The 26,414-nt window shown below is 42.6% G+C and overlaps 1 protein-coding gene across 4 annotated transcripts in view; it reads left to right on the plus strand.

Annotated features, from left to right (window-relative positions):
- The window catches only part of LOC139330901 (mitogen-activated protein kinase kinase kinase kinase 4), a 69,722-nt gene that overhangs the window by 20,663 nt on the left and 22,645 nt on the right, over positions 1-26,414 (plus strand). Inside the window, exons 11-23 of one of the 4 annotated variants that reach the window (XM_070962116.1) lie at positions 3,276-3,348; positions 3,766-3,889; positions 4,582-4,698; positions 5,138-5,281; positions 9,656-9,721; positions 13,238-13,564; positions 14,849-14,983; positions 15,241-15,378; positions 17,434-17,504; positions 18,686-18,765; positions 22,136-22,224; positions 22,586-22,680; positions 23,309-23,393. In XM_070962116.1, the coding sequence (XP_070818217.1) occupies positions 3,276-3,348; positions 3,766-3,889; positions 4,582-4,698; positions 5,138-5,281; positions 9,656-9,721; positions 13,238-13,564; positions 14,849-14,983; positions 15,241-15,378; positions 17,434-17,504; positions 18,686-18,765; positions 22,136-22,224; positions 22,586-22,680; positions 23,309-23,393 (1,544 nt within the window). The remainder of the gene's footprint in view (positions 1-3,275; positions 3,349-3,765; positions 3,890-4,581; positions 4,699-5,137; positions 5,282-9,655; positions 9,722-13,237; positions 13,565-14,848; positions 14,984-15,240; positions 15,379-17,433; positions 17,505-18,685; positions 18,766-22,135; positions 22,225-22,585; positions 22,681-23,308; positions 23,394-26,414) is intronic. The other 3 variants (XM_070962117.1, XM_070962118.1, XM_070962119.1) reach the window with 3 other exon arrangements.

Raw genomic sequence — 26,414 nt, forward strand, 5'->3', positions numbered from 1 at the left:
AATTGACTCACTGGAATTGATTCCACAACCTGACAGTAGGATTATGGAAATATCATCATGTCACCGTAGTCCCTGACTTTTCTTGACTTAAGAATTGCTATTTAAATTATTTTTTTCTGAATACAAAACCAGTGATCTGCCATGGTGGCAGGTGACCTGAATGTTGTACCTGCCGCAGACATTTAGCCTTTATTTGACAGGTGCTAATTTCAGTTGCTGCATACGCACAAACACAAATTGCAAAACAAAAACCCACAGGGCACACAGTTTGAATCAATGACACACAGAGAGAGAGAGACTGATTTAACACCCAGGTTTATTCTCTCTGTCATCTCTGTCCTACATTGTTAGAATTATTGAGACGTTTGAGAGGTGATGTTCAACCAGGGACTTTCATCAGTTCTTTTAATAACTAGTTTTCTGGAAAAAAAAAAACTGTCTGAAATTTGAAAAGTTTTACAAATAGGCCACTTTCATAGAATAGATTTTCCACTCTGTTTCACCAATGATCTGTATTAGGGGGATAAGAACTGCAGCACACTTTATCTGAGAGAGTGCACCAGCTGTACTGATGGCACAGCAGCTGCTTGGCCCGGCCTATGAAAAACCACTGTGTTTCTGCTCATTTATAGCATACTGTTAATGAAAATGTTTCATAAATTTGTCAGTGTAAACCTGCACGTTAAAACACCTAAACCTGTCCACTTTTACTGCAATGCACTGAAACCCAGTCCAAAGTTTTAGGGAAGGAAGCACTGTTGGTGTATGCATATGATTACACTTCAGAAAATGCAGTTCATGCACAACAACTGGTTTGACTAGCCAGTAAAGTTTTGAATTTGAATTTGAACTGCACCAGCTACGCCAGATATTTTAATTGAGTCGAATAGGGGGAGAATGAGGAAGGGCGACAGTGAGACGGCCAGACAAAATGAACGAGGGAGCGAAAGAGGGAGAGTGTTGGGTCGGGCCAAAAGGCTGAACATGCCTGACCTTTCCTTCTCTACAGCGTTCACTTGGGACAGTGTTTTACACAACAGACAGACACGGAGAAGGAGGAAGAAGAGACAAAGAGGGATGTAGAAGCAAAGAAACGAGACAAATTAGAAGTATGAGGGGGCGAACTTTATCCTCATCCTGTTCTAAAAATGAATTCTGCTCTGGACTTGCTGCTGACTGCGATGGCAGGCAAACTGTGAGAAAAAGAGTGAGGGGAGGAGCAGAGAAGACAGAGATATTTATGACTCTGCTCTTCTTTTGCACCAGCATTGATATTCAAGCGGTGTTCAATCCTCGTATTGTCCGTGAGGTTTATTCATTGTTATTTAGGAAACTGAGACAGGCGGTGTCGAGGGATGAGAGACAGAAAGAGACAGCGATAACAACGGAGAGAGAAAGAGAGACACGCAGCAGCAGAGCAGAGAGAGTAAGAGAGAGAAGCTGAGAGGGGAAGGAAGGAGGAAACAGAACGGCCATCTGGTTCTAATCTTCTGTTAGCTTATAAAAACACACTAATGACTGGTGGACTCTCTGCATACTGCATGCGTTGTGTGTGTGTGTGTGTGTATGTTTAAGACCATATTTGTATGTGTGCATGTGTGTATGCCCTTCCACAGTCCTGAAATGCTGGTAATGTAAGTGTGTGTGTGGGAAAAGCAGGGGAAAAAAAAAAAAGAAGAATTAATGCTCCGGACATGATGCAAAAAGGATGTGTCATTTTCAGCATGCCCAAGAGTGTAGTTTGGACAAAGATGCTCTATGTTTTGGAAGATGAATCACTCCCCCCCCCCCCCCCCAAAAAAAAGTGCACTTCTCGGTCAGTAGACGTAGGCATTAACCCTCAAATTGCTCTTTTTGGCTCAGAGAGATGTGACATGAGCCAAAACCTTCAAACATGACATCACAGCAGCAGAGCAGAGACTTCCTCCGTCCATTCCAAAAGTAGACCTTGTCAGTCCTCCTCCTTCTTTCTACACCTGCATTGTGTTATCATTCAGCGTGTTAATGGCAACAAATGGTGCGTCAAGTTAATGTTCAAGTTAGCCTGAGCTACTTTCTCACCATATGTCAGCCAAATGTTGTTATGCTAAGATGGCCGGCCCATCTTCCTGGCCTGTGGGCAGTTAGCCCCCCTGGAACAGTGCTGGGCTGTGCAGTGATTGTCTGTGTTGTGGTCATGTGACACCCTGAGGCTCAGAAAGCAATTTTCCAATCCACTATTCAAACTCTTGGGTCTAATATACATTCAAAAAATTGCACCAAGAAGATGCTTCCAAAGCACTGATTTGTGTGTGTGAGCAGTCAGCCAGCTCAGGCAGAGAAAGACGCTCATTCACACGTTTTAAGGGTCCCACAGTAGGAGGTGCATGTGAAAGGGAGAGAAATGATGATTAAGCACTAAAGCAGCGGTACAACAGCTCTGTCCCATATGTCTTCCACAAAACAAGACTCTCATTTACTTTCTTGTTGCCCAAGTTTGCCCACACTATACTTTTGTGTGGCTTTGATAATGACAAAATTGCAACTGGCAGTAGATGATGAAGGAACAAGAAGGCAGGCAGGCATGGAGGAATTTTTAATGAGACAGTGGCTGGTTCACAAAGCCAGAGACACAGTGCAGCGTGCCAGAGAGGAACACCAGTGCAGACACATCAGAGGCCTTCACCAAGCACCACCCATGGCTGCGTCTCATTTCTGACAAACACGGAGAGTGTAATTTTACAGTAGAAAACCTGCTAGATTCACGCTCAGGCTGGTGTTAACATCGACACCGGAGTGGACACACAAGTGCTCTGCAGCCGGTGGATGTCCACTGTTACATTTTCACATATTTAGATCCACTCTGATGCAGCTTTTTGCACCACAGTTCCTTTCATTATCACTTCATCTGTGCGTGATTTCCACGATGAATCCATTCATCTATGAAACACTGGAAAATTGTGGAAAAACGCCTGTCAGGGAGTGTCCAAAGTGATGTCTTCATGTCCTGTTCTGTCCAGTCAGCATAAGAGGTCGAGAATTCTCACATTGGAGAAGCTGCGGCCAGATAGCGGATGGCGTTTTTGTTTAAACTAACGACTTAAATGATTCTTCTTTCTTTCTATTTGGATTAATCAGCTACTCATTTCTGCTCGAACAGTTTAGCTCGAGAGTTTAAAGATACTTGCAGTAAATTATTAAGAGTCCATTTCCATTGATCCTTGCAAGCAGATGCATTTGGTTCTAATAACGTAACATTAACCAAATACATTACTCCTTTCTTCTGTCTCTCTCAGAGGGTCCAGAGTATGAGTACAGTGGCAGTGAAGAAGAGGAGGACGAGGTGACAGAGGAGGAAGGAGAACCCAGGTAAAGACCTTTTCACACTCTGCATGAACATCGTTGGAGAAATCGATCGATTGCACACTCGTGCAGAAGAGAAATCATTTAAAGCCGCAGATGTCATTATGAACTCTCCCTCCTCATATACAGACTGTATATGCATACATACAGCACATAGCTCATGAATCTCTACAGGGCATGCCTGTACTCATATGACAGATGCATGAGCCTCTCTGTTGCCGTCCCTGGACGTCAAACAGCAGATGGCACTAAGAACTGAGCACTTCCTCCTAGGATGAGCTTTGTGTGTGCATGTGTGTAACTGTGAGCGTGTCAGTGGTGAATTAACAGCGATCGTCAAGTGTACCTCAGCACATGACATTCAGATACTGTTATTATTTCTTACACTGTCTCCCTCTCTCCCCCTCTGTCTGTCTCTTTCAGCTCCATAGTGAATGTTCCTGGTGAGTGGACGTTAAGGCGGGAGTTTCTTCGATTGCAGACAGAGGATCGTGAAGGGGCCAGAGAGGGAGGCCACGGAGGAGGTGGGGCTCAACAAAGACAACAGGTACATTTTGATTTCATATTCAGCCTTTCATTCATATTGGTGTAATAAAACTTTTAAGTGCATGGAGTTTAGTCTGCTGTGTATAATCTGTGTATCTGTGTTATTCGTTATTTTTCGGTTACAGTTTCTCAGTTTTCACTTCATTATTTCATTGTCTAAATGATTAATCAAGAAAATAATTGTTAGATAATGGTTATAATAATTGTTAGTTGCCCCCCTAATTATTATTATTAATAGTAGTAGTAATAGAGGTAATAAAGAGGTAATAGTAGGTGTGTTCTGTCAGCTCAGCATATTCAGGTTCGTTAATTTCATTCATTTAGTTTAGTCTTCTATCACACCAGAAAATCATCTCAACTCAAATGGGAAAAGTCATCATATTAGTTGGAAATGTGTAGTTGTTACCAAAAGGTCCTCTCTGAGCTCTAATCCTATTTCACACTCAGCAATTAGCCTTTAGTCTTTGTGAAGTTTTAGGTGTAACTGCCTCATATCTCCGTTGGAACAGCAAGCCGTTTGACCTCGGATCAAAGTCAAACATAATTCAGTTCGGGCTGTGCTAATGCAGAGTTAAGAGCCGAGTTAACCCAATATATTCAACCTTTCAGTCAAAGACTTCAGAGTGCCAAAAGTCGGCTGTCTCATTTTCCTACTTTTATTCAAACTCTGATCATATGATACACGATGTCTAGGCGTTGCAGCAGCACAGGCAGCAGCTGGCAGAGCAGGAGCGGTACAAGCAGCAGTTACTGGCTGACAGACAGAAGAGGATCCAGCAGCAGCATGAGCAACGGCAGAAGTTAGAGGACGTAAGTACTGCAACACACGCTTAAGCTCTGCGTTCACTCAGCATTTCCAGGTCAGTACGTAGGTGAGAGTGTCGCTGGAAATAAAACATTTCAGAAGAGAGAGAAAATTAGCTGAAATCCTCCAGCGTTTATCAAGTCCATTTACAAGAAAGCACTTGAGTGTCACCCTCCACCTGCTGAGTCACATCCTGACTCTGCCCAGCATAACCGCTCTCATCACACCTCCAACCATGGAAACTTTTTTTTGTGTATGATGTGACCCCACAGTAACGTTCAACTGCAGCTCTATGGCAAGCTGTCCTTAATATGAATCTCAAATACAAATTTCACATATTGCCACCAACTGAACAAACAAGAGCTGTGCTGCTGTAGCTGATGTGAATGATGCTGCTTGCGTACGTATTGCTGTGCTGAGCCGTGCTTTGTGTGCTGTCTCCAGCAGCAGAGACGGCAGAGGACAGACTGCGCCTTTCAGTGGGCGGAGCTTCAGGAGATCCTGCTTGGGGAGGAGTCTGATCTCCATGACAACAGGATCTTTCTGGATGAGAGAAACAGGAGGAGTGAGAAGAGACAGGTAAGACAGGTCTGTGGCCTTTTTCTAGCTCCATCGGTGAGTCTTTAAGGAAAGGTTTGTTTGGCCACTTAAAGCAGCACCATAGGCTGACGCTATCTGCACATGCAGCAGACATGGAGCACCTTCACCTGACGAACGTAGTCCTTATTTTAGCTCTGGTTTGGTCCTCAGCAGTCCCTGAGTGAAGTATCTGGCTCTGGAGCTCTTAAATGCTCCACTACGTTCAGCAGCTAGTTTCTAACTGTGTCTGTCTGCTGTTTGGCTCTGAGCAGGTACAGTGCTGCTGCTTTATCAGACCTTATTCACTGAAAACAGCTGCTGAGTGAACCAAAACATCAAAGTTATGTGTCGTAAAACCAAAATAGAGTCATTTCACCAGTTGTTCCAAAGAAAACATTTATTAATGCAGCCTTAATTAATACAGTATTAATTCTTTCTGAAATGTCTTCACAATACTTTCATTGTGTTGAAAGTCCTTTGTTTGGTGAACACCTCATAAAAGCCAACATAAGAATGAAAGCAGCATGTGAAGTGTGGATGATAGGAAGTCTGTAGAAATGTGTTAGAGTCTGACCTTTGTGCCACAGCTGTCCTGGCAGGTCACAGCTTGGATACACATGAATGAAACAGTGTCAAGTCTAGATTGTTTGGTTGTTTGATGCAAGCCCAAATTTAAATATGTGTATGTTTACCAAAAACACCTGTCAGAAGGAAAACCTTGTGGCAGTGAGTGTGTGAAACGCTGTGTGTGTGTCTGTATGTGTTGCAGACTCGATGAATATTTGATGCTGCAGTGAGTTAAGACATGGACTTGTTTCCCTCAGAAACTCTGTAAGCTCGAGGTGTGTTTGATGCACGCTGCTCTGATGCAGTGGTTGCATCTGTCAGCCTTCGTCACCCAGGTGATAAAAACTCCCCAGTTTTTTAAGGGCAGAGCTGTACATTTTATAATTGTGAACTGGAGAAGACAAAACTTTTTGGACACATTTGCATCACCTTTAATCCCATCATAATACAAGAAGCAATGGCCTTTCATGTTTCAGTACATTTTACATCAAACATGACTTCCTGTATGCAGGTGCTGCTTGAATCAAATGTTGAGGGATTCAATTCCTATAAAACAGGATATACCGTGTGTGTGTGTGTGTGTGTGTGTGTGTGTGTGTGTGTGTGTGTTCGTGTGTGTGTGTATGTATATATATGTGTGTGTGTGTGTGTGTGTGTGTTCGTGTGTGTGTATATGTATATATATATGTGTGTGTGTGTGTGTGTATATATATAAGAAATGATCATGTCACAGCAATTTCAAAAGGTTTTGTAAATTAGCTGGAGGTTGAATGTGTTTCAGAAATGCTTTGTTTTGCTTTTGTTCTGCAGTTTCCTGTTTGAAGAAGGTCTTTATAAAAAGATGATTTGCCTCGTTCAAACTTAATTTATAACACCACACAAATCTGAGAAACGAAAAATCACCTTCTCTGTGAGGAAGTGTTACAAAGCAACAGTTGTGTGCCAACGATGTGTGTGCGTGTGCGCGCACTGAGACAGGGGGAAGTGTCTCTGCCAATTTCAGTTACTTTTGACGAAGACACAGAGCTCTTCCTACTATTTCAGTTTCATTTTTTAGTCATTAATTTTAACACATGCTTAATGAATCTATCCCACACACCAGTGACTTTCAGTAGGTGCATATTAAGACCAAAGAGCAGATTAGCGACTGTGATTTCTCCATGTAGAAGACACTGTATTTCAGTGCTATTAATATCTGTCTTGTTATATTATATGTCTATTTGGTGTGCTTATGTGTGTGTGGCAGAGAGCTATCTGTACGTATTAGATTCTGATTACACAGATTGCCTCTAACTCATTAAGTTCAGCATGCTTAATGGATCTATCTGATGCTTCATTAAGTTTTAATGCATCTGCATTTAATTATGTGACAGGTTCAGTGAGTGTGTGATGTGATGTCTTGTATTATGTCAAATGAAGAACTTGTCTGGGTGCAGCGGTTCCAATCATTTCACACATTGATTGATTTGGCGAGCGTCGCATCACGTATTTCAGAGGTTTGTTGGTGGCTTAAAGACGAGACAAGTGGTTAAATGTGGTCCACGGGGAAAGGGAATGACCAAGGATGCAATTACACAACTGCGTTTAGTCTATCCTGTCTCAATGCATGCTGGGAATCGCTCCTGCTCCCTGCAACTCTGAACAAAATCAGTGGATCTAGAAAATAGATGGTTGGTTATGTGACTTGTCGCCAGAGCCGCTATAAGTCACAGTACTTGAACTCAAATTTTAAAGGTGCCGTCACTGTTAACAGGAAACTCTGCACCATGTGCACAGTTTTATGGTTCAGGGCGTTCTTGCCTGGTTTGCATTGCTGTGGTGCTGGAGTTGTACTCATAAAACTACCCAACATTGACTAGCTGGAGCTTGTCAAATGCAAAAATGCTGCTTCTTCTTTTTTATAAAGTGAATGCTCAGATCTGAGAACCCTCAGTTTTAACCACACTAGTGGCAAAGTAAGACGGTCGGATGTCCCACGACTTTGGTCCAGACTCAAATGTCTCAACAACTGTTGCGATGGATTTCTATCAGTGTTTGATCAAACATTTAAGACCTCAAGTGAATGAATTTGACTGACTTCGGTGATCCCCTGCCTTTTCCTCTATGACCATGAGGTTGACATTTGTGGTTTTGAGTGAAATGTCTCAAGCAACAAGCGCTAACTGGCAAATGTGAGAATGCTAACACACAAAACCGATGGTTAGATGGTGAATGATATTCACTATGGTAAACATTACACCTGCTTAGCATCAGCATTTTGATATTATCCATGTGAGCATGTTCACATTCTGGTGTTGGCATTTAGCTCAAAGCATTGCTGTACCCAAGTACAAACTCGCAGAGCTGCTAGCTTGGCTGTTGTCTCTTAATTGTCTGTGGGTGCTCTGAACCCCCAGTTACACCAGTGGAAAAGAGCAGCAGAGTGCTTGTAGTGGGAGTGTGTGTTAATGCTTGACTGTAGGAAAGGCAATGCTTAAAAATATGCATGCTTATTGTCTCCAGTGAAAAACACAGCTACAAACCATGAAAACTCCTCTTTTACCAAATTATTTTGGATGTTTTACATTTCTATACACAGATTGTTATAAAGAGCAGATAGGCATTTAACAAAAGTTCAAATAAAATACTGCTGTAAGCACATAATGATGAGACTGATGATAAATAGGGTGTCCAGTTTTTTTCTTTTTTTAACACAGTGATAAATGAGGCCATGGTGGAAGTGATAATAATCAGTTTCACACCTGCAGCATTCTCAGACCGCGTTTCCCACAGTTTTGTACCTTCCTGTTGCAAAGGGTGTTTTGTGCCATATTTTATCAATAGTGCTTGTTTGTTTGTTGCATGCTAGCTGACATTCAGTCAGTGGCTTGTACAGCGATTGAGTTCTCTTTACTCGCTCTGCAATGCTAACAGGTCGCTGACGTGTGATTCTGTCCTTTGTGTTAATGCTAGATTGAACTTCTGCGAGTGCTAACCTTGGATTATGCACAAAGGCACTTAAGTTTGTTATCAAATGTAAAAACTTTGTCATCCAGTTAAGCTGCCGTTCGAGCTGAAGCCCTGTTGAATGTGACCCTTCAGATCCAAGTTGAGCAAACACAATCTAAAGGCAGTGGTGCTGCCACTGCAAACATTTCAGTTGAGGTGATTTAATTAAACATTGTTGATGTGAAAATATCCAGTGTTTTGGACATACAAGGATTTTCCAGAGGAAATTCAAAAAGAGGTCATAATGAAATATTTAGGTTGGAGGGCGTTGGCTAAAAGCTCCATGCCATCTTGCACACTCTGAATATTTCAGTTCCCACCTCTCAGAATTCTGCTCAAGACCTTAGTATACCCTAATTAAAGTAAGCCTGTGTGTGTGTGTGTGTGTGTGTGTGTGTGTGTGTGTGTGTGTGTGTGTGTGCGTGTGTGTGTGTGTGTGTGGGTGTGTGTGTGTGTGTGTGTGTGTGTGTGTGTGTGTGTGTGTGTGTGTGTGTGTGTGTGTGTGTGTGTGCGTGTGTGTGTGTGCGTGTGGGTGTGTGTGTGTGCGTGTGTGTGTGTGTGTGTGGGTGTGTGTGTGTGGGTGTGGTGCCAATGTATTGCTATTCCTGTGAGGACCGTACACAAATGCAACAATGTGGAACAAGAGGATTTTAGAGTTTGAATTTAAGTGAAATGTATTTGTTTGGGTTGTGACTAAATGTCCTCAAAATCAAGAAACATGCTAACAGATGTCTCACTTCAACCATGTGGCTATCTGTTAATGAGTCTGTGTGTGTGCCTGTGTGTGTGCGTGCATGTGTGTGTGGTGCATGTGTGTGTCTCAAGCAGGACCATGCGAGCAGACAGCGTAGTGCCGATGTGTCAGTAAGGCCTCTGGACTCCACTGCAGAGCAGGTAACAATCCTTCACTCCATATGTTTTTCTTACTTGTCATTTGTTTCTTCATTTTTCGTTTGAGCGAGGGCAGGTAGGACTCTTCCTGCAGCATATTTAGAATGTGGGCATGTTCTTAATGCAGCTGATGGCCTCGGTCAGTAACAAGATGTTGCGCAGGAGTTTACGAAGTGTTAAGTGGTTTTGTGCGTGTGCTAACTGCTAACCTCTGAGGAGGTCTTTCTTGCAAGGTTTCTGTCTCTTATGTGATTGTCTCATTTTCTTGCTTGTTGCTTTGTCTTGTCAGGATTTCTACATGTTTTTGGGTGTTTGTGTTCTCAGAATTCTGAACTTTATCAGTTGCCTGTTTACTCTGTTAATGCTAACTTAATAAGAATCTGTGTTTGTGTGCAGGGAAAAATAAATGCTAGCGATGGTAAACTATGTTATTCATGGTTTCATCGTCTTCATGAGAAACACTTAGTTGATTGACAGAAAATTTACTATTTTGATAACTATTTAATTGCCTCAGTCATTTTTTGAGCAGGAATGCCAAATCTTCTCTTCTTTCATCTTCTCAGTTGTGAGGTTGTGCTGCTTTTCAGCTCATTATGTTTGAGTTTTGGACTGTTGGTCAGACTAAATAAGACATTCAAAGACATCACCTGAGATGGGAGCATTTTCCAGTATTTTCTGACATTTTCTGGGTCAAATGATTGATGGATTATTGAAGAAACAAATGCAGATTTGTTATTAATTAAAGTAGCCGTTAGTTGCAACCCTAAAAAGATTTAATGACTTGTGAAGCAGAGATGCTCCCACTTTGATGATATGAGTAGATTATGTTGTAAAGCTGAGGAGGGAATATACTTTGATCCAAAGACTGAATCCAAGAGGTTTGTGTGTGAGAGAGAGAAACAAATTTAATGGTGTTATCTGTGTCTCTAACCCTGGGTAAGATGACAGAAACTGAAAGAGTGAGGCGATGTGAAGAGCAAAGGATTATACAGCAATGGAGTGGAGAAGACAATGAGAAGGAAAAGCCAAATGAATTGTCTCTGACTGTATAGATGTATATATATATTAAACTAGAGGAATACAGTGTGTTTCAGTCGAGCTGTGGATGCCTGACACCCCCGGTGATAAGACATTCAAAGGTTTTTTAATTCTGTATTTGTGTGGGACTCCAGTAAGGACTCAGAGTCAACAGTGACACACACTCATCTGTACCAGCAGTATCAGATCCTTTTTGCTTTTAAGCCAATGCTTATCACAGCACGCCATCACTTTTGTTTTAAAGCCTTCCCTCTCTCCCCCTCTCTCTCTCTGTCTCCCTCTCTCTCTCTCTCTCTCCCTCCCTCCCCTCTCCGCTGATCCCAGCATGCCTTCTCCCTTCCTCACTTGTTTCCTCTCCTCATCCCTCCCTCCGACGTTCACAGCGTGTAACCTTTTTCATTTCTAGGCATCTCTCTTTCGACTTGTCTCGTTTTTTTTTCTTGTCAAAATGGTAACCTCAGTAGGGGTTTCAGACATACAAATTCACTAAAGATGTCTCTTTTCGTTTTCACTGCCACTTCTCTATTTCTCGAGCACTTTCCCTTCTTCTTATAACAGCCTCCCCAAACCCCTAATCTCTCTGTTCTTCTCTCTTATGTCATGTTGTTACCACTCTGTAGTAGAATGAGCATTGCCTTCCTTTTCACTCTGTAGTCTGTAGATTAATGACATGAAAGAATATAAATAACTCAATAAAAGTGGGGAAGGAAGTTACATTTTTGGTCTTATTTTGGCTTCCTGTCCTGCGACACTCCAAAGATGGATGCATGGATAGACGATGCTTCATTTGTCTGTTCAGTTTTCATGTCTACTGAGTTAACCTTCGATTGAATGGACTAACTTTAGTATTAGCTCACATTGTCACCTCCTTTCATAGTTTGACATTCATAATCACTAAGTTACCAAATAGAGCAACTCAGCATTCTTACTCAAGTCACCATTCGTGGTCATTTGGACGACACATTGCAGACAGCTGCCATGGAGCGTTTCCTAATATTGTTCCCAGGCACCATGAATGCTGGGAAAGTGCTGTTAGTTGATCTTAGTTGGTTCGGTATGTTGAGTATTCTGGCTATGAGTCCTTGGTTGTTTACTTATCTTATTGTTTACCCTCTATAGCGACAGTCTCATAAATCTCATCTCATCTAGCTGGCATGTGGCAGCCATGTTAATGTCTTAAGTGGACAGAACGAAGGCACAGGTGTTCTTTCTGTCCGCTCTACTGGTGTGTGTGTGTGTGTGGGGGGGGGGGGGGGTGAATTAGAGTATGTGTGCTTCCTGAGTGACTGAAAGTGTACATAAAGTACAAGCCTGCAGTTGCATTTTATATGTAATATGCTGCATCACAGTGTCATGCAGTTCTGTAGCTTTAGTCTCATGTAGCTAGCCTCAGTGCAAACCAAAAGCACTGCTGTGTAACTTCGTGTTCATCTTCTCTGGGCAAACCTGGAGCTCAGTCCAGGTGCTGAGCTGTACAAACATGCACATAAATGCAATGTCTATGAAAAGTCTGTTTTTTGAATTCATCCTCCTGGCAATGGAAAACGGCGTTTGGTTCTATTTCAAAAGGAGATTTTAAGACAGCTGTAACCTGAAGAAAATCAGTGTTGTGAGATGTAGTCGACAGTCGTTCTTTATTTGTGCTTTTATGGCATATCCTCTGGAGAAAGTTGGGCTCGCAAATCAGATTTTCGGGCCAGACGACCAGCTGCCGTCATTTGTCCAAGCATCATTGCCAGTGCTGGACTGAATGCTATTTTATGAATGTTTTGGATGTTGGTCTGTGTTTCACACCAAAGAAGTGAATCAAATGAGCTTCTTTCTTATGTGCCTCTTTGAATGTGTGTCACAGTAAGCTTGATGATCATGTATGTGCTTTATGAGGTCCTCGTGCAACAGCTGTGGCTCGTCTTGTCAGTTTCTGCAGAACCTGGGAGCGTCCCTTTTTGTTTGGAACTAGCATGTCCTCATTTATTATTTTTATATGAAGAGTAGTGTTGATCAGACCTGTCAAAGTATATGTCATACCTCCAGTCTACATATTCACCACAGAACAACCTGGAAGTGTTAGCGCTCATCATCGCTGTCAGTTGCTCATTAATTAGAACATCTTGACTCATGGGAAGCTGAAATGCCATCATGACTCAGTCTTTGTGATTTGTAGCTGAAGTGTTTTTTCCCTCTGACGTGAAGTTTGATTAGCAAATATTAAGCCATTCTACCATATCATAATGGCAAGTATTATAAGTAAGCTATTTGAAAACTCATTCAACAAGAAAATGGAAATTTTAATCAAGTCTAATCAAGAAGATTTACAGTGACATGTCTCAAGCTTCCCTCTTTAAATTAGTCATGAATCTTGACCGCTAAAATTTGCACACACTCTGTTGCCTCATCATACAGTATAAATGTGTGTTATATCAGACAGACACTCCCAGGCTCCGTCAGTTTCTATGTGTGCTTTTCATGTTTGCTACATAGAGAGCCGTGGCTCCAAACCAGCTGCTTCAGCACAAGGCCCAGCTCTCCCAGCCTCAGCTACAGCCGCAGGCCAAGCCCCAGCCTCTGGCTCAGCATCAGCAGCCCTCAGCGGGCAGGCGATCCCACCGCACCCTGCCCAAGGACCAAACCCAGCTCCTGTCGCTGCAGCACGACCACAGACACAGGGAGAGAGAGAGGGAGAGAGACAGGCAGAGGCAGAGAGAAAAGTCTGTGGCAGCAGTCCAGAAGCTAACAGCTAATAGTGGGAGCACAGCTGCCGCTGCTGCTTCCTCGCCCAGCCGTCCAGCAAACAGCCAGCGCTCAGCGGTAAAATCCTGCTTCCTCAGCTGTCTCGCACCCTTTGTCAACTCTACATCCCACGTCTTTCAGTCTGTGTTGCTCTGTCTCGTGCATTAAACTCAATGAATGCGAGGACAGTTTCATTGAGTTTAATGATTTATTTCATCTTTTTTTTTTCTCTCCTCTCAATCCCTTTTTTAACTTTTGGTTTGGCATTTCATCCTTATCTCAGCTGGCAGACCTGCTCCACCTCAAGGTAACAAAGGTCTGGAGGATCAAAGCCAAATGTTAGTTTGAATGTGGTGCAGTCATGGAGACCACCAAGACATTTACTCCACTGACATGTGTTTCATACTTCTATTCTTAGCGAAAAAAACACAAGCAGCTGCAACAGGAAGCAGATCAAAGGTTTTGTCTGTGAGGCAGCATTTTCAAACAGCCGAGTGACAAAAGGCTGACTATGGTTTTGAGAAAATTCTGTTTTTATTTATGTATTTATTTTCACCGAGGCCTCGCTCCAGAAGTGAGATTATGCTGACTTCGTATGATTAGGACTACCCATCATTCATCGTGTGCAACATTACATATGCTTGACTATATCATAGCAAGCAAGAGGAAAGCTTATATAAGATGTACTGTGCCCTGCTGACGTTATCCAGATCTGCTATTTGGGATAATAAAATCTTTAGTGGGTTAAATGGAAAAAATGGGAATTAAACATTTTTGAAACCTAAAATCACCAGAGTTTATATGTGCCACAACTCAGCTGATTTAATTATTCTTTCTTTGATCGATATAGCTGTGGTTAATGTAGATATTGGGCCAGTATCCTTTATTCATTTATCAGCATACATTTTGAAGATATGGACAGCTGATGCCTCTAATGGGCACTGTGGACTGAAGAGACATCTGAGCTCTCTTAAATAATTCGGGAGCTGAGACCAAGTCGTAACATTTATGCATGGCACATAAGCTTAATTCTAAGAATAAGATCAGACTTTACAGCAAAATGAGGAGAACTAAAACCAGAAGTTTCCTCGGCTTTATGCAGTGCATACCTGCCATGGTCACTGCTTGACTGTCCTCTTCAAAGATTACTTATTGGTCTCCTGTCTGCCACCTATTCCTGTATATGCTCATACATTAATGTGTAAATGTGGATAACAGTACGGCTTGTGGGAAAAAAAATGTTGATCTCAGTGAGACTACGTGATTAAACAGAGGGCTGAGTCAATCTTTATGTGATTACAGGCACACACACACACACACACATGCACGCACACACAGTCTTACATGTGTTTTATGTTTTAGATGGACTTCCAAGAATCAGACCTAGCCAGGCTTCTTTTGGCTGCTGGTCTGCCCAGCCAGGTGCACTCAAGGCTGGGCTCTGGGAGCAGCTCTAGTCCTTGTACTCCAGCCATGCAGAGAGCTCACCTCAACCAGGTATACACAGTCACATCACATCACAAGCCCACTGTTCCCTTTGAATGTTTTGTATCCTGCTGTCCTCCAGTCTGCACTGCATCTTTCTTATTTGAAGTTTGTTTCTGTTTAGACTGTTCTGCTCTTTTCTAGTCCTCGCTTGACTGATGTATGTGAGAATGTTTTTTTCCTCCTGATCCTGTTTGTAGCCACACTCTCATTTTTTACTATTACTGCTCAAAACTACATGTTAATCTTTAAACCCTTTGTTTTCCCAGAATGCCAATCTGCGCTCTAGCCGAGATGCCCCTCACAGCAGCTCTATGTCAGATATGGCCATCTCCCCCTTGTCTCCGTTTTGCCCCATGTCCCCAACAGATGATGTCTTCTGGGACTCCGTTGAGACACCTCCTAAGGTGAGCCACAGCTGTCCTATTAGTGGCTGGATGACGCAACAGGTCACATACCAGCAGGTTCAATGACTTGCATAAATGAGGCAAAAATTGAAGTCGTGTTTTTCTTGCTGCCACTGAAGGAGGAAGTTATTGTTATTGTCATGCCGGGGCAGGATGTCCCCTGCTTCACACGAGGCTGGCATGATGTGCCAAGCATCCTGTATTCTGATCATACCATGCTAAGGAAGTGGTGCACAGAGCACGTGATTGGCACACTGCAGATGTGGCTGTGTTTTGGGGAAAGTAAGTGTTGTATGTGCTGTGCTGAGGTGCTTTATTCTCAAGGCTTGTTGTCAAGTGCCCCTAACTAAAACCATCTTTGTGATAAAACACTCAAAGACACATCGTTCACTCTCTCTCTCTCTCTGTTGCCTTCAGCCTAATATCACTGCTCCCCTGCTAGGTGTTTTACAAACAGAATATGCTGTAAGGTGTATTTACTAACAGAACACCATATGGAGTTAATAGAACAACTAATAACTACTACAGAGAGAGGAGGGGAGCCCAATAAAGCTGTCTGTTCGCTATGTTATGTTGTTGAACTAACAGGAGGCCATATGGATTCAGCAGAGCAGATAATAACTCACTTCTCTCTCCTGTGATTGCAGCGTGGTGACTGGAGCTGCTTTAAAACACTGGAGTGGCTTTAAATTTGCTCACTTTGGAGGACCTCCACCACTAGAGTGTGATGTAGTAATGTGCTGTAGCAAAGCCAGACATATGATGATTTGATGATTTTTACAACTGTCTGAATTCAGCTCATTTTACACTGCACGTGTAAATAGTCTGAAGATCATGCTGAGGGCTCTAATGTTAATTTTATGCATGTGACGCAATAGTAGAGGCAAAAGCTTGGTGTGTGTGTGTGTGTGTGTGTGTGTGTGTGTGTGTGTGTGTGTGTGTGTGTGTGTGTGTGTGTGTGTGTGTGTGTGTGTGTGTGTGTGTGACCAGGTATTTATCACATTGTGGGGACAAAAATCTGTTTACACAGTCACATTGTGGGGACTGACCCACAATGTCCCTTATGGACAAAATGCAGGTCCCCTTAATGTAAATCATTACATTTTAGGGTGCAGACTGAGGATAGGGTTACGGGTTAGGTAAGGTTAGGTTAGGTACAGGGTTAGGAATAGGCAGATAGTGGTTATGGTTAGGGTTAGGGTTAGGCTCCAGGAAATGAATGTAAGTCTATGTAATGTCCCCACAAGTGATATAAACACAACATGTGTGTGTGCGCGTGTGTGTGTGTGTGTGTGTGTGTGTGTGTGTGTGTGTGTGTGTGTGTGTGTGTGTGTGTGTGTGTGTGTGTTCGCGTGTGAGAGATACAGGATGTGGGCAACTTGTCAGAGGGATGATAGGTATTCCCACAGCTCACTTCCTGCTCTGCTGGGTGTGTCTTCCTCTCTGTAACTGGGTCATATGACCCAGGAGATGACAGGTCAAAAAGTCACCAGCTGGTTGGTCAGACTGAAAGTTTGAGAAGAATGAAGTGTTGAAATCCAGTTTAAAGACCGTCACATAGTAGAGTGTGCTCGTATTGATTTCACAGTGCTGATCTTGTCACATCATGACTGGCAGTGTTGAAGAAGGTTAAGAAATAACCCTGACTCAGATAATATTTCCACACCATATGTACAATTTGGACAAAGCTGCGGCCAGTTTAAAGGAGCAGTGTTGAAATGTTGAGAAATAGCAAAGCCAAACGGTCTCATTAGATTCTCAGCAATAAATGTCTCCCAGTGGATTGTTAAAGATTTTATTGCCCTCTGCTCGACACCCTTTGAGGCTCTGTAGAAGTTGTCGTTTCATAACTGCAGAAACCTTCCTATAATTAGCTGGAACCCCTCTCGCCTAGACATGAGGTCCTTGTAAAGAGCCTTCTCAAACTAATGAAAAGTGAAACAAGCATTCAGGACCACCAGGAGACAGCCATCTTTGTGTATCCACTGACCATGTGTTTGTATCAAGTCTGTCAAATTGACTCTTCTTCTTCCCTCTGTCTTGTGCAAATTCCAGGTCCCAGAACGCACTACCTCGAAGTTCTACTGTCGAGAGCTGGGAATAGGACACAAGAGGGCGGCTTCAAGGTAGACCACCACACTGTATGCACACGAAACACGTAAACAATACATTTGTCATTTATGAAAGTTGGCCTGTGTTTTGTCTGTGTAGAAGAGATCTTTTTTCCCTTAAAGCTTCACCAATTGGTACATTATATTGACAGTGGATGAAACAACTATGTGTAGTGTGAAAAAGATTGCTCACGAGAGATGAATTAACACCTGGCACTGCAGTCACACTTAGCTCGACAGATTATTTTAGCATCTCTGGGGTCATTATTTTGGTTGTACGGTCCTTTTTCCTGCAGGAGCAGGCAGCTGTTTTCAGCTTAAAAGCTCAGATGAACCCTTTGTGCTCTACCTGCACAGCACCAAATGGCACACAGATGAAGTTGGTGACTAGCTGGTGGAGAGACAGAGTGGAGCATTTAGCAGCTGATATTTTCCCTCAGGAGTTGAGAGAGTGAATATTGGATTTGCATATATCAGGTGGTCAGAAACACAACTCCAAATGAAAGCTAATGTAGCTCCATGTGTTTATATGGTGATAATGTCAATGTGGTGTTTAGAGGTGGTTTCGCTAACCCCCAAAGAATTAGCTAATACTCCTTTAACTAATGCAGTTCTGTTTCTAGCAAGCTGTTCATTCCTTTTCAATGTAGATTTGTAACAGAGGAGTGTTTCTTGAGTTTGGGAGCTCCCACAAGTCAGTTTAGCTGTAAGTATCAGCTGAGCTGGTTGCCTTAAGCAGCAAATATGTGAGCATTGCTTGCAACTTAGATACAATGCATGTGTCTGTGCTTAAATTGGAAACAAGAGAAGCTCACATAACATTAGTTTTAAATAGAATACGAGTGTACATTCTTTATTTGTAATCTAGTGTAAGCAGGCTGTGAGAGTGGTAGTTCCTCACCACAGAGATATCCTTCCAGCTCGAGTGAGCCTTATTGAATGTGAGGGTTTATATCACACTACAATCAAGCTCACTTGCATACATTATTAGAAAACAATCAGTCATGGGCAGATCAGATTAGCTTAGCTCGAATGATTATTTGTGATTAGATGAAACTAATGGTGAGGAAATTGAGTCATTGCAGTGGCACCGTGAAGGATATACTCAAGATTAGAACTTATAGAAGAGTATAATGCAGATCAAAAATCCCTCTCCGTCTGTGTCACTCTCTATGTGGGTCTCTTTCTCCATCTAGTGGCAGTCCAGTGTCTGTAGCAGATAAGGGTGGACGGTCTGTGTCTCACAGAGTCTCCCCCACCAGCAGCAACCACCCAGGTAAGTGCCACCTTAACTCAGCCCTTCACCAACTTCGTCACATGCTGTTGTATGAGCCATAAAAGCAAGCTGGGTTAGAGACTTATTCCTCTGTATGTAACAATCATAATGTAAATGTTATTTTTGTGATGATCAGTCAGGTATATATAATTTGTTTGTTTCGTTGACCACAGTTGTTACAGTTTAAGCTCAGCCTGTGGTTTCACACAGATGTGGCCCTCGTGTGAACTAATGCTGTGTACGTGTCTGTGTGGTTGTGTGTGTGAACTTGGAGCAGAAAGGTTAAATCATTGGTTTCTCAGCTTAGCCCACATGGTCCAGACACACATATTCTAACCCATCACACATGCTCATACACCCCACACCCTAAACAGTATGCTCATAAATGGATACATGCAACCACACCAAGCCCACCATGCAGTACATACACTTACTATCAAGAGTTCAAAGTATGCCCTCTCCACCTGTGTGCTATTGAGAAACAGCTCATCTGTTTCAAAGCTCTGCCTCGTCTGTACGTGGCAGCAAGCAAGCTGCTGCTGTCTCGACTGGGAGAGTTCGAAAGAAAAGAGGAAGATGGGCGAAAATCTGTTTAGTGTTTCAGTTTCCCTTTGAGTGCAGTTGAGAGGAAACAACTTTTGATGCCTCCCACTCTGTGTGGCTGCAGGCCTCGACCTTGTTTTTTTGGAGCCGCAGATCAGAGATTGTCCGAGACACTCATACAGCCTCACTGTGGTGAAAAGCTTTTTATCTGCTCATGATGAGCCTGAGAAAAAGTTGCTTTCCTCTTTGAACTTTATTGCTGTTGGAAAGATGTTTACAGCATTCTTACATCCATATATATATATTAGTGCTGTCAATCAATTAAAATATTTAATCGCAATTAATCTCATGAATGTCATAGTTAACTCGCGATTAATCACAAATTAATCGCACATTTTCATCTATTCTAAATGTCCCTTAAATTATCATTTTAATACTGTTATCAACATGGAAAAGTGGATAGGCTTGCATGTTTTTTTATTGAAAACAACGCGTAGTGTTATATTTCACACTAACATTCTCACTTTGAGCAGTCATTCACATTTGAATGAATAAAATCTCACACAGTTTAACACTGTCAATAAACAGATGACAAATAAATACTTAGTTACAAAAAAGCCCCTTCAACAAGCCTTTCAAAGGGATCAAAACAGGATGATACAAGATAAAGTTGCAAAGGTCACATCATTGTAAACTAGGACTCAGGCTATAGTGCAGTTAAACCATGGCTTAAACTTTCCTTTCTTAAGTTTCCTTTGAACATAATAGCATCCATATGCCTCTGTCGAATTTGCATTCGCCGTGTGTTTGGCCATCAAGTGCTATTTCAGACTAGATGTGCTGCGGTGATAATTCAGTTCACACCGACAATACACACAGATAACTTTGGTCTTGTCAGTCGACCCATCTGGCAACTTTTTGAAACTAAACTTTCCGTTCAGAATCTTGTTTGCATCCATTTCGGCGTTTCGTGCTCGACATCCACACAAACCGGTAACCTACTTTTTTACAGCTAGCGAGCAGGCAAGACCAAACACGTGCGTGGGACGTGCCTATTGTTTTGTTTCTGGTTTATAACCGGATGCTGTAGTTTTTCTTCCGTTACTAGCAGTGGCCACAGCTTATAAAAAACTAAAAGTTCACTAGATCACAAAGAACGTTAATGTTGCAATAAAAAAAAATTACGCCGTTAAAATTGATTTTCGTTAACGCGTTTATTACGCGATATTTTTGATAGCACTCATATACAGTATATATGTGTGTGTGTGTGTGTGTGTGTGTGTGTGTGTGTGTGTGTGTGTGTGTACAGACATACATGTACATATATAGAATTTACAAATTGATTGATATCTTGGTTTAATACCATAAAAAGCAGATAACGCTGCAGGTACGGGGGACAAGTGAGCCTCAGTTTGTCAAGTAGTACTGGTGGTGGAGCTAGTCCCTTTCAAATTTAAGACACCCTGCCACTGTCAGAAGCTCTTGGTGTGTGATGGAAGAGCAGTAGCCTTCTCCTGTTTTATGCCTTAAAATCACTCTTGTGCTCTGAACAGTAGCAGAGTTTTGAAGCTCGTGTAACAGCAACAGACAATTTCTGGTGTCATGTAGTGGCTGAAGATACCAAACACAGATTGATCAATCTAACCACCATTTGTTAACACTTTAAAGCTGCTGTAATCAATATTTTTATATTAACAGTGGCTCAGGGTTTTACAGAGTCTTTTTGCTCTTAAAGCTAACAGCTTGCTGGTGAACTCTGTGGAGCTTTTAGCAGCTCAAGCCTGATGTTTCCCTCAGGAGCTGATGGAGAGCAAACAACAGCTACAGTAAAAGGAGAGTGAATGTTGGATGGAGATTCATCCAACGGACAGACACACAACTCCAAATGAATGATGCTCTGTGCATGCCTGATGTGTACAATAGGCCTCTGTAACACATATAGTCATACCAACTCTATGAGGTGATGATATACCAATATTGTGTTCAGAGCATGTTCCACTGCTCCGAGCTAACTGGCTAATTTCACTTTTTCTACTGTGTTTTCTTATGACATTTGATGAGTTTTTGCTTAATGACGAGCAGGTCAAGCTGTGCTTTGAACTTTGGATCCAGCATAGCTCCAAATTTATAGTTTATGGCTGTAAAGCTGGGCTGCACGGTGGCGCAGCAGGTAGTGCACGTGCCTCACAGCAAGAAGGTTGCCGGTTCGATCAGACGGGGCCTTTCTGTGTGAAGCTTGCATGTTCTTCCCGTGCATGCGTGGGTTCTCTCCGGGTACTCCGGCTTCCTCCCACAGACCAAAAACATGCTCATTAGGTTAATTGATGACTCTAAATTGCCCGTAGGTGTGAGTGTGAGTGTGAATGTTTGTTTGTCCTTGCATGTGGCCCTGCAATTGGCTGGCGACCGGCTCAGGGTGTACCCCGCCTCTCGCCCATTGTAGCTGGGATAGGCTCCAGCCCCCCGCAACCCCAAAAGGGATAGGCGGCAAAGATAATGAATGGATGGATGGCTGTAAAGCTCCACAGCCCAGTGATACACAATGTTAGAGCCCTTGCAGAGGCCAGGAAACCCTGCTGTTTTTTTGACAATGGCCTCATTTGTCCATGGTAATTACACCTCATCACTGATGTTAATCTGTTCAAAGTTTCTCAGCACCGACCATGTGGCTGTTTCACAATGCATAACTGCTACTAATGCCTGATGATATGTCTGTGTGTGTGTGTGTGTGTGTGTGTGTGTGTGTGTGTGTGTGTGTGTGTGTGTGTGTGTGTGTGTGTGTGTGTGTGTGTGTGTATCATTAAATTTGTTTGTGTGTGTATTGTAGGTTTCTTCAAGCTGGAGAGTCCTCTTCTGCAGCAGCGTCTCCAGCTGCACAGGATGGCACAGGAAAACGTAATGAGTGGACACACACAAGTAAGTGAAGAGTCATTTTACATTGTCGCAGCTTTTCTGCCACACACTGTACACACCTGTCACACCTGACGTGAGACCAGTTGTGACAGATTGACTGACCTGACCTATCGATATCATCTCAAAAAATGTGCACACAGATGTCACCAAAATTCAGCTTGTACATGACATGTGAAGTGACCTCAGGGTATTTCCAGTCAGGCCGTCCTCTTTCTATGTAGAGATAGTTTAGAGTAATCATCTTCATCTGCAGCACATTAAACAAAAGGCTTCTTTTTGTCACTTCTTCCTCTGCTCTTTCTTTTATCTTCTGACTCACCTGACCTCGTTTTCTCCACCTCTTTTCTTCACCTCTGCCATGCAGGCTGTACGATCTGCTCTGGGTCGGCTGAACAAGGCCACAGAGTACTCCTCATCCAGCGACGAGGTTGGCAGCAGTGACGATGAAGAGAGAAACAGGTGAGGTCTTCATCATTAGGATAATAATTGCATTATGTTGTTAAAAACTTTCCTGATTTAAGTACACCATGTATGAACACCTAGTCTTTCCTCTTACTCCAAAAACAGAATATCAGATGGCAGGGAAGTGAGTCATTCTTTCAGTGTTTCTAAACAACTCAATTATGAAACATGACCTGGTGCAAACCCAATATTAAGAATTAGAGTCTGAAGTGAAAAGGCGCTATGCTTACTCAGAATTCTGCCACACCTACTGAGAAAGCCTGCATGTAGAAATGTGTCTGCTCATTACCAAAGCTAAGCTCAACCCAGAACCCTGCACACATTAATATGCAGGACTAAAATTCCAAGCCTCAAAGATTTAATTGAACATCTGACATTGAAATTCAGGCTGGGACAAGCTAGCGAAGTGTATTATTACTGTGATACAATGGAGTAAATAGATTAGTGTTTATCATTTCTGACAGAAATAATTTCTCTTCTGGTCCAACTTTTGATTCCAGGAAGTTGATCAGCCTTGATTTTTTATTTCCATTGATCTTGAGGATCTATTTATCTTGTTTCCAGCTAATAAATGCAGTGCCTACAGTCAGGCTCTGGTCTAAAATCTTGACCTGTCTCTTTCAAGGTCCGGCCTGTCCAATGGAAAGGGGAAGTACTACAGAGGAATACCTGATGGCATCGTGCTGCAACCTCACCACAATCTTAACCAGGTACCCTGGACACACACACACACACACACACACACACACACACACACACACACACACACACACACACACACACACACACACACACACACACACACACACACTGCTCCCCTGTTTCTCCTCCGAACTCCTCTCTGCATTTTTATGCCTCCAATCAGGCGATAGCTGTAGCCAGAGGCGTTATGTTTTCAGGCTGTCTGTCCATCAGTATGTACTTTAGTCTGTCTCATTCTCATGAATGTGATGTCTCATGAACACCTTGAAGGAATGTGGACAAAAGTCCACTTGGACTCAAGGATGAAGTGATTAGACTTGAGTGGTCAAAGGTCACTGACACATTTTTGGCTCTAACTCAAGAATTCATACACTAATTATGACAAACTTTTACAATTCAATTCAATTCAATTTTATTTGTATAGCGCCAAATCACAACAGAAGTTGTCTCAGGACACTTTCCATATAGAGCTGGTACAGACCAAGCTCTTTTATCTACAAAGAAACCAACAATTCCCCCATGAGCAAGCACTTGGCGACAGTGGCGAGGAAAAACTTCCTTTTAACAGGCAGAAACCTCGAGCAGAACCAGACTCTGGTTGGGCGGCCATCTGCCTCGACCGGTTGGGTGAGAGAGGAAGAGCAAGAGAGAGAGAGAGAGACAGACAGACAGACAGACAGACAGACAGACAGACAGACAGACAGACAGACAGACAGACAGACAGACAGACAGAAAGAAAAGCAGTCAGAGAGAGAGAGAGACAGAGACAGAGACAGAGAGACAGACATGCAGTCACAGTAACAGTGACAGTGGATGTAATAACAGCAGTAGCAGTTGCAGTGGATGTCAGGCAGGGCCAAGGCAGGAGACGCAGCTGAAATCCACAATCCAGATTCAGCCACTGTCCATGGGAACCTGCAAGACGACAAAGCACAGAGACTCCGGGGAAGGAGCTAAGTTAGTAACACGCCGTGGTAGGACATGAGAGCGTGCGGATGGAGAGGGACAGAAGGACGGAGGAGCTCGGTGTATCTTTGGATGTCCCCCAACAGTCTAATCCTATAGCAGCATAACTAGGGGCTGGTCCAGGACAAGCCTGAGCCAGCCCTAACTATAAGCTTTATCAAAAAGGAAAGTTTTAAGCCTACTCTTAAATGTAGAGACAGTGTCTGCCTCCCGGACAAAGACTGGAAGATGGTTCCACAGGAGAGGAGCTTGATAGCTAAATGCTCTGACTCCTGTTCTGCTTTTTGAGACTTTAGGAACCATAAGTAGACCTGCATTCTGGGAACGCAGTGTTCGAGTAGGGCAATAAGGTACTATGAGCTCTTTAAGATAAGAAGGTGCCTGGCCACTTATGGCTTTGTAAGTAAGGAGGAGAATTTTAAACTCTATTCTAAACTTTACAGGGAGCCAGTGCAAAGTGGCGAGTATTGGAGAAATATGATCTCGCTTCCTGGTTTTTGTCAGAACACGTGCTGCAGCGTTCTGGAGCAACTGGAGAATATTCAGCAGCGAATTTGGGCAGCCTGATAGTAAAGAATTGCAATAATCCAGCCTGGAAGTTACGAATGCATGGACTAGTTTTTCTGCATCATTTTGAGACAAAATATGCCTGATTTTTGCGATATTACGTAGGTGAAAAAAGGCAGTCCTTGAAATTTGTTTTACATGGGAGTGAAAGGACATGTCTTGGTCAAAGATAACTCCCAGATTCTTTACAGTGGTGCTGGAGGCCAGCGCAATGCCATCCATAACTGCTATGTCATCAGAAAGTGACCTTCTAAGATGTTTAGGGCCTACTACTATAACTTCAGTTTTGTCCGAGTTTAGCATCAGAAAATTGCAGGTCATCCAGGTCTTTATGTCATGAAGACATGCTTGTAGTCTAGTTAACTGACTGGTTTCTTCCGGTTTCATTGATAAATATAGCTGGGTATCATCTGCATAGCAATGAAAATTTATTGAGTGCTTCCTGATAATCTTACCTAAAGGAAGCATATATAAGGTGAATAGAATTGGTCCAAGCACAGAACCCTGCGGAACTCCATAGCTGACTTTAGTGAGCACAGAGGAGTCGTCATTAACGCGTACAAACTGAGAGCGATCTGACAAGTAGGATTTAAACCAGCTTAGCGCAGTTCCCTTAATGCCAATGAAATGTTCCAGTGTCTGCAATAGGATGCCATGGTCAATGGTGTCAAATGCAGCACTAAGATCCAGTAAGACTAGTACAGAGACAAATCCTTTATCAGATGCAATTAGAAGGTCATTTGTAACTTTAACCAGTGCTGTCTCTGTGCTATGATGCACTCTAAATCCTGACTGGAAATCCTCGAATAAACTATTATTGTTTAGAAAGTCGCACAGCTGATTGGCAACTGCTTTCTCAAGAGTTTTTGAGAGAAAGGGAAGGTTGGATATCGGTCTATAGTTGGCTAAAACCCCTGGATCAAGAGTAGGCTTTTTCAGTAGCGGTTTTATCACAGCTACTTTAAAGGACTGTGGTACGTAGCCTGTTGATAAAGAGAGATTGATCATGTCTAAAACTGAAGAGTCAATTAGAGGTAATACTTCTTTAAACAGCTTAGTCGGGATAGGATCTAAAATACAGGTAGATGATTTTGATGATGAAATTATTGAAATTAGTTGGTGAAGGTCAACAGGAGTAAAACAGTCTAAAACTGCGACAGACTGAGTAACAGTTTCTACGATTTCTGCGTTTGAAGACAAAACAGTACCTGTTAACGGCAGGAGTCGATGAATTCTGTCTCTAGTAGTTAGAATTTTATCATTAAAGAAGATCATGAAGTCATTACTGTTCAGAGCTAAAGGAATACATGGTTCACAAGAATTATGGCTCTCTGTCAGCCTGGCTACAGTGCTGAAGAGAAACCTGGGATTGTTCTTATTTTCCTCAATTAGTGCAGAGTAATAGGCTGCCCTGGCACTGCGGAGGGCTTTCCTGTATATTTTAAGACTGTCTTGCCAGGCGGACCGAAATTCTTCCAATTTGGTAGAACGCCATT

This window comes from Chaetodon trifascialis, chromosome 5, assembly GCF_039877785.1.
Source record: "Chaetodon trifascialis isolate fChaTrf1 chromosome 5, fChaTrf1.hap1, whole genome shotgun sequence".
Classification (NCBI taxonomy): Eukaryota; Metazoa; Chordata; class Actinopteri; order Chaetodontiformes; family Chaetodontidae; genus Chaetodon; species Chaetodon trifascialis.